The 7,420-nt window shown below is 34.1% G+C and overlaps 1 protein-coding gene across 2 annotated transcripts; it reads right to left on the bottom strand.

The window, feature by feature from the left end:
• Positions 1-2,904: 2,904 nt before the first annotated feature.
• Positions 2,905-6,900, bottom strand: LOC132303006 (cyclin-D1-1-like). Of its 2 annotated transcripts, none has more exons than XM_059800020.1 (6): positions 6,294-6,893; positions 5,644-5,730; positions 4,780-4,878; positions 4,431-4,632; positions 4,125-4,255; positions 2,905-4,038 (listed from the first exon to the last, which is right to left on the bottom strand). In XM_059800020.1, the coding sequence occupies exons 1-6, from the start codon at positions 6,534-6,536 to the stop codon at positions 3,838-3,840; spliced, it is 963 nt and encodes a 320-aa protein (XP_059656003.1). In that variant the 5' UTR covers positions 6,537-6,893; the 3' UTR covers positions 2,905-3,837. The 2 variants fall into 2 exon arrangements, with proteins under 2 accessions (XP_059656003.1, XP_059656004.1); XM_059800021.1 differs by having other exon boundaries at positions 3,870-4,038; positions 4,121-4,255; positions 6,294-6,900.
• Between the last annotated feature and the right edge of the window lie 520 nt (positions 6,901-7,420).

Below are 7,420 nucleotides of genomic sequence, written 5' to 3'. Positions count from 1 at the left end.
GCTTTTTACGGCAACCCCACGAGCATGGTTTTACATCCAAAGGTAAGATTTCAAAAGCTAAAAATTTTATAGGGTCCTCTCTCTTTTGTCATGTCCTCCTAAAGTTGAAATTCTCCTACAAAAAAGAGTTGGCAAAAGCTACACAATTTACTGACAAAATCCCAAAATCACAAAAGTATTTTTGGCTTTGGGGGCTTGTTTATACTTAGGATTCTTATTGCTTTGAAGAGCATTTTAATTTTGAAAAAATAAAGAATGGAATGTGTGGATGATGATCTTATGTGATAAGCTTAGGTTATATTGGGGGCCATGCGACTTCATGTGTCACTGCCACTATATTTCTTTAAAGTTGCCTCTGGGGACCTCTTTCTATTTGAGTTACACCCTCTTTTTATTTGATTGGTTTCCTCTTTATCCATTGAGTTTTTCAACTAACAGTGCTTCATTATTGTTTTTGGTTCTCTTTTATGCAATTATAATTAAATAATATATAACTACCAGTTTATTTCCAACTACCATAACATGGTATCATTGCTCTCATAATGGGGAATAATGGGAACTTGTTGCTAACTGTTAGGGCATAGGAGTCCGAACCATAAGCTCGGTTTATGTTGTCACTTTGCGGAATCTGATTAGGGTCGCACTTTACGAAATTTATTTATTTTTTTATGTCGAAGACTGTCTTTTATACAATTGGATGCTCTTTATATTTAGGGATTGTACATATAAATAGTGCAAATAGTTTATATTTACCTGGTGGAGTCGAAGTCTCATAATTTTTAAAAAATAAAATTAACGAAAATTTTGATGTGGACATGAAAAAATAATATTCACTCTTATAAAAGTACCATTTTTAGGCATATAAGTATCACTTTTTGTGCATCAGTTATCACTTTTTTGTACATCACAAAAAGTGATAGTTGATGCACAAAAAGTAATACCTGCATATATAAAAAGTGGTATCTATGTGCCTAAATGTGGTACTTCTCTGTGAGGGTAAACGATATTTTTCTAAAGTGGTACATATGTGCCTAAATGTGATACTTCTATGAAGGTAAACAGTATTTTTCTATGTCTTTAATTTTTTGAAAATATGAGATTTTGACTTTATCAAATAATAAATATTAGTCATTAACACTATTTATATGTAATTAAATCTCTTTATTTTTCGTGGTCAGGGTTATGTGATTTTGAGAGGCATTGCAACTGTGAAGTTTTCTATGTGAGAGCTCTCCGTTGTAAACAACACTCATTATTAGTAGTGAAATTTCTGATGTACTCTGTGAATATAGGCAGAATTATTTTATCGAATTAGTAAATCGCGTGGGTTCTTGTATGATTATTTTTTATTCCCAATACTAACAAAATTCAAAATTTTCATAGATCTCATGCATATTCATCCATTGAGTAAGCATCACGTCATCAAGGTACATTCAACATTAGAAACTTAAAAAAAAAAAATAGCATAAAATAAACAGATTATTTTATTTATTTGACACTTGGATTGCTTTGGATGTAGAACACAAAAGCGGCCACATACATGTAGTGCATGTACAATAAGTGGCATCTGAAAGTTAACAACTACTGTGTTATTGCCTTCCATGGCTTGTCATTTTGTTTGTCCCCTTGGTATTTTTTTAAATAAAATTCAAGCTTTTGTCTGATTTAATTCATGATGATGTGGTGGGCTATTATCCTTCAATTATATCATTATCAGTTTCTGATCACCAAACAAGACATATATTTTGTTTAATATATATGACCTTTTTAGTGGGGGTAAGATGATGGCTCTAATTGGTGAAATGGTCCCAAATCTTCTTTGGTCCCACTAATCCCATCCAATTAGAGAACGCCACGTGTCACTCATCCGTAAGGCCGCCCCCGAAGATAATGTCAGATTCACAATACTAAATCCAGCAAATGGACTTCCAACACCTTAGGTTAATTGGGGGATCCACATTGTTTGAAGAAAGTAATATCATCATCAACAAAGTGAACCATTAAAATAGTTGTGTCCTAATCAACACCTTGAATTCATATCAATAAAGTGGTCCTAGCTACATAGTCCATCAAGATTATCTGTAAAAAAAATAATGTTTTAGACGACTCTAATTCAGACACCAGTCCAAGAAGAAGAGCAGAAAAATGCGTACTGATGACCAAAAATTATCATATGCTTGTGTTAGATGTGTATATATATATCAAGATGTGTCATGCATCAACATAATAGAAGTACTTCCTAGAATGAATGGTTACCCTTTTGCACACTAAGGAAAGGGGCCATTGTGTTATGTGTATTATGTGCAAAATAATATACCATATGTCGGGGATCTAGGGCAAAGTGACAAACTTCATTTATATGACTCTTTTTTGAGGAAACTGCGAATAAAGTAGCCCTAATTAATGCCCTTAACTTTTCGTATGACAGGTTTATTCATGAGAAAAGGATTAGTCCATTGCACGTAAAACACGTTTGACGCTTTCAATTTTTCGAATGATATTACATTATATGTATTTTTACGTGATATTTTTGTCACCGTAAAATTTAAAAATCAGATTAACATAGCCTTACTTCTACATGTTACAATAAAGCGCCAAAATCCACCCCCGGTATATGCAAATCATTGTGTGTGTGAAATATGAGGGAGGACAGTGAAAAGTCTTGAGTTAGTGACAGAGAAGCAGTGGCTGAGGAGTCATATTCATTGAATGAAACAATCTTTTATTGCCAGGGGGGCCAATTAGTCTTTTCACTGCATAGCACCTCACAAAATTTCCTTTCTTTCTTCTTATAAAAAGGAAAAAAAAGTTAGTTTTAATGGTAAGAAACAAACGGCAAAGCTACAAAGTCTTCATTGTCATTCACGTGCATGACACAGAGAAAGAGATATAGAGAGAGAGAAATGAGAAAATATAGATTTCATTGATAAATCCAAATACAACACGCATTAGAAAAGGCCCCAAAGACCTTTGTATGGTTAGGCCAAATTTAGGCCAAGAAATTAATAGAAGGGAAAAAAAATTAAAAAGAATACACACGTGTAGCCAATACATTGGTGAAGACCATCAAAGTGTCAAAGTATGTATAGTTGGAACCAGAAGAAGCATTTCCCGCCAAAAAAAAAATAAAAAGGCACACACATACACACGTGCAGAACAAACACACACAAGCGTGTGCAACACATATCCACTCAAGAATCAATATGTATCAGGAGCCATCTTATTCTCTTCTTTCTCTGTCAGAGTTTGATGAAATGATGGTGGCCTAATATAAGATGAGAAGCTTGACTTATGGTAACAACAGCTCAAACTTCAAAGTTTTCAATCCCTTATTATTTTTGCCAACCCATTGATTTTTCTGACACTCTTTTCCCTTAACTCTAGGGCAAATGGTCCCACCATCTCCATCCTTTCATTCAATATTCAATGCTACCTTTGAATTCAATCACCTTCACTTCTCTCACACTCCATGACTCCCATTATTATACAATCTCTCTCTCTCCTCTCCTCTCTATCTCTCTCACACACAAAAATTATAGTATGTACCAAATCCCCCTCCTTTGGGAATCTGCAAAGCCATTATTAATGTATGGCATTATGGCAATGCCCACCAAAAAAAAATTAATAAATCTCCAAACTCTCATGCATACATGTATATATATATATACTAATAATCTACATCACTCATGCCACTCATGTCATTTTTTTTTTTTCTCCTCAAAACCCTCTGAAAAATAATGAGGATTCTAGACAACTTGGACCACCAACTCTTTTTTCTTTCCTTACTTTTTTTCTTTTCTTTGCTATTGTTCTCTCTTATTGTTTTTCTCATTGAGATCAAAAGTTCCTTTTGTCACCATCTACCCACAAGCTGTTATTTAATTTTTTCCTCTTGAAAGACGACGAGGAGGATGAGGATGAGGAGTCACCTGACCTGGTTCTCACCCGACTCATCACCCGGAGCTGTGGTAACACTTTTGGGGGCTTCTTTTGCCTATTGTCAACTTGCATTAGTTGGTAGCAATTCATGATCTTCTCCTGAAAAAATCAATATAATTCCGAGTTGGCATACTAATTATTTATTTTCAACGTATGCCCAATTTCAGTTATATCTATATACCTACTTTGCAAAGTCCATCACACCATGATTCAGCATGCGCAGGATTAACAAGAGAGAATTTTGGAATATCATGAGCTGCACATAGTATGGTTGCAGCAGCTATGCATGACGGCCGGTACTCAATAAAACTAGCCTCTGTTGACATCAGAATTATAAAATTAGTTGAATTTAACAACTAGGTTCCTTTAAATTAATTTCTAAATATACATAAACCAAAACATGCATTATACAATTTATACACACATATATATATATATATATATATATAATGTACAAGCGCATGATTCATGTATTTTGTAGTTTGGTTTACCTCGGATGTTAGATAGAATAATTTCTGTGGCCCTTGAGATGAGAAAGCCGGTATGAGTTCCTTCTGAATCGAGCTTGTATGCAAAGAAATTGATGAAGTGGAATGGTGTAACGGATCGTAGCCTCCAATCCAGAACACCAAGTACAAGAAATTCCATCCGACGGATTGTTCTTGGCTCGAAAATGTATTTGGCACTTTCAACCTACAAATTATGTAAAATTCAATAAATAAATTATGTATTTTAACAGCATATATATATATATATATATATATATATATATATATATATAGTTAAAATTGAGCAAGTATGTCATTGTTTAGATAGTACATTACATGAAAAAATAATTACCTGAAGGTCCAAAAGAGATGGAACCAGTGATTCCTCCATTTTCGCAGCTAATGACAAGCAAGCAACTGATAATAGTTGCATTGGCCATCCATTTGTTTGCTGAAATTAAATAAATAAATAACTAATCATATTCTGTTGATAAAATTTCAGTGTGCACCAATAATTATAACAACAAGAATACTGTGAAATTGCAGTCAATGGGCAGAGAGAACAAGAGATTATTTTTTTGGACAAAAAAAAAAAAAAATACAAAAGATTAATTATAAAATATATATATATAGATATTCCCAATCCATTCACAACCATTCTTAAGAAAAGACACCATAATGCATGTGATTGGTTAACTATAATTTTATCTCTCTTAATTATGTGCCAAATAGTCTTCTGTGTTTTTTTTTTTTCAATGAATTAATAAATATTGGGTCAACTATTGTTAGCCACATGGTTAAAACTTAAAAAGCAAGAAGATTCTGTTCAAGTATATATACTTTTCAAGATATTACTTATAGTATGATTTATATCACTTTAAAAAATATCAAAAAGAAAATTTTAATGTCCTTATTACTGAGACAAGTACTGAAGTACATGAATACAAATGATTGTTTGTTGGGTGGTACATTCAGTGTATAAAAAAGGAGTATTACGTACTCTACAGGACATTGTCATACACTTTACTGTATTAGTAGATACCACCACATTAAATCGAATACTTAGGAGTTATGTCCTTTTCATCATATTTGAAAAGTCAATATAATTAATTATTATAATTTTACGACAATTATCTTTAGAAGAGCCAAAAAAATAATAATAAAAATAAAAAAAATAATTTCATTTTGGATAGTTCTAATTAACTTAGAATCTTACCGGCAAACTGCGAAAGTAGAGGAACCGGTCGAAGTAGTTGACGGAGAGATACGCCGTTAATGGCTGGAAACCATAGTAAGCTTGCACCTTCAAAATAACATTTCAAACTTGATTAATTACTCTCAGCTCTACTCTAATTTCAATTTAACCAAACAAGGTATGAGATCAAAAATGGATCAAAGACCACTTTCATCTGATTATAATATGTGTGTGAATATGTATATGTAATTATGTGTGTATATATATAGTGTCACATCTCTGGCTGCGGCTAATGATCTAAAATGAGCCGGAATATGCTAAAATGAGCCGGCGTGAATCGAAGTAGAATCAGATTGCGTTTTTAATCGTACACACCCTGGCATACAATTTAGCATAACCGCACTATGCTAAAATGCGCCTCCCATGTCCCGATGGCGTCTCTGAAGGCTATCTGAATCAGAATCTGAACCCAAAAACTTCTACATATATACATAAACAGACACATATAGTGCGCGTGTGGAGTTGAACACCGGCGCACTGTAGCAGCGCCAACAACTTAATCGTACACGATCCAGTGGCATTCTCGAAATATTTGAGACTTATTATCCTGTCGTACCTGCGCAGGTTAGCGAGAAGTGGTGAAAAGGATGATCGGAATCGAGAATCGGTACCTTGAGAATCCATGAAACCGATTCTTCACGAGCAGCTGCATCTAACGACTGAGACTGAAACCTCTCGATATAGTCGATTCCAGGCACGTAGTTTCTCTCCTCTTCTATCAATCCGGCGATTGATTCTTCTACGTAAGCCGGAGATTCAACGTCCGACGAGCATTCCGGCGAGTCTCCGGACAAGATTTCGGAGTCCTCGCAGCAGAGCAGATCGGAGAAGCAGTCGGAGCAAGAGACTGACATGATCGCCGGCTGTGAATCATACTGTTCTCATCTTTTCCCGATCGAATGGAAACGTCTGCAAGACTTGCCGGAATGTCGTCGGAGAAATCGCCGCCTGTGTGTGTGAAGATGAGAGGTTTATGGTTTAGTTTTGAAGTTTCTATCTGTTTCTTCGGATATAAATAAAAGATTACTGTATGAAATATTATATAATTTTTTATTTTATTTTTTTTGGTTTCGCTAAAAGTGCAAGACCAGAAAGCGGAGATTAAAATCTTGAATTTTCATTTTTTCGAGAATTTTTGTTTTTTGTTACTAATTTGGGAGGGAAAGTTTGGAGCTTAGTTAGATGTATTTCAAAGAGTATTAAATAGCATCAGTTAGGTTGTATTTCGAAGGGTATTAAATTGCATCAGTGCAAGTTTATATCCTTTGTGGAGTGTGTCCAAAATTTGATTCACAATTTTCACATACAACAACCAATGACTTGGAGGTTTTTCTTTTTTCTTCTTATTTTTCGGTTTATATCATTAGGTCATAGTATTGGGAATTGAAAATATTAACGAGAGAAAACACACAATTTTATCGGAAAATTTTACTATCATTAATATATATATTTACAGTGGAGTGTTTTCACAATCTCGTAATTCGGTTGCATCTCAACAAAGGATGGCAAAATATTCCGCTCCATTGAGTACATACTTCATCTTGTCTCGTTTAGAACAATTATGGAAGTGATTAAATGGTTTTGGAACGGAGATGGATTAAGATTGAAAAAACTCCATGCTTATGAGGTGGGGATGCAGAAAGGTCACTCCGACTTCGCCTTGCTCTTGCCCTTTTTATAATGATAATATTAGGTATATATTTAGCTCTAATCACTAAATATTATTTTGTATTATTCT

This window comes from Cornus florida, unplaced genomic scaffold, assembly GCF_030987335.1.
Source record: "Cornus florida cultivar Cherokee Brave unplaced genomic scaffold, ASM3098733v1 CherokeeBrave_3.0.0_Hap2_Chr04, whole genome shotgun sequence".
Lineage (NCBI taxonomy): Eukaryota > Viridiplantae > Streptophyta > Magnoliopsida > Cornales > Cornaceae > Cornus > Cornus florida.
This window is presented reverse-complemented; position numbering and strand designations above follow the sequence as displayed.

Excerpts from the sequence above, each read along its gene's own strand:
- LOC132303006 (XM_059800020.1), bottom strand. The coding sequence starts at position 6,536 with ATGTCAGTCTCTTGCTCCGACTGCTTCTCCGATCTGCTCTGCTGCGAG. Across the intron at positions 4,256-4,430 it reads TATTCTATCTAACATCCGAG|AGGCTAGTTTTATTGAGTAC; the intron begins GTAAACCAAACT and ends TGATGTCAACAG. Across the intron at positions 4,039-4,124 it reads GGTGTGATGGACTTTGCAAA|GAGAAGATCATGAATTGCTA; the intron begins GTAGGTATATAG and ends TGATTTTTTCAG.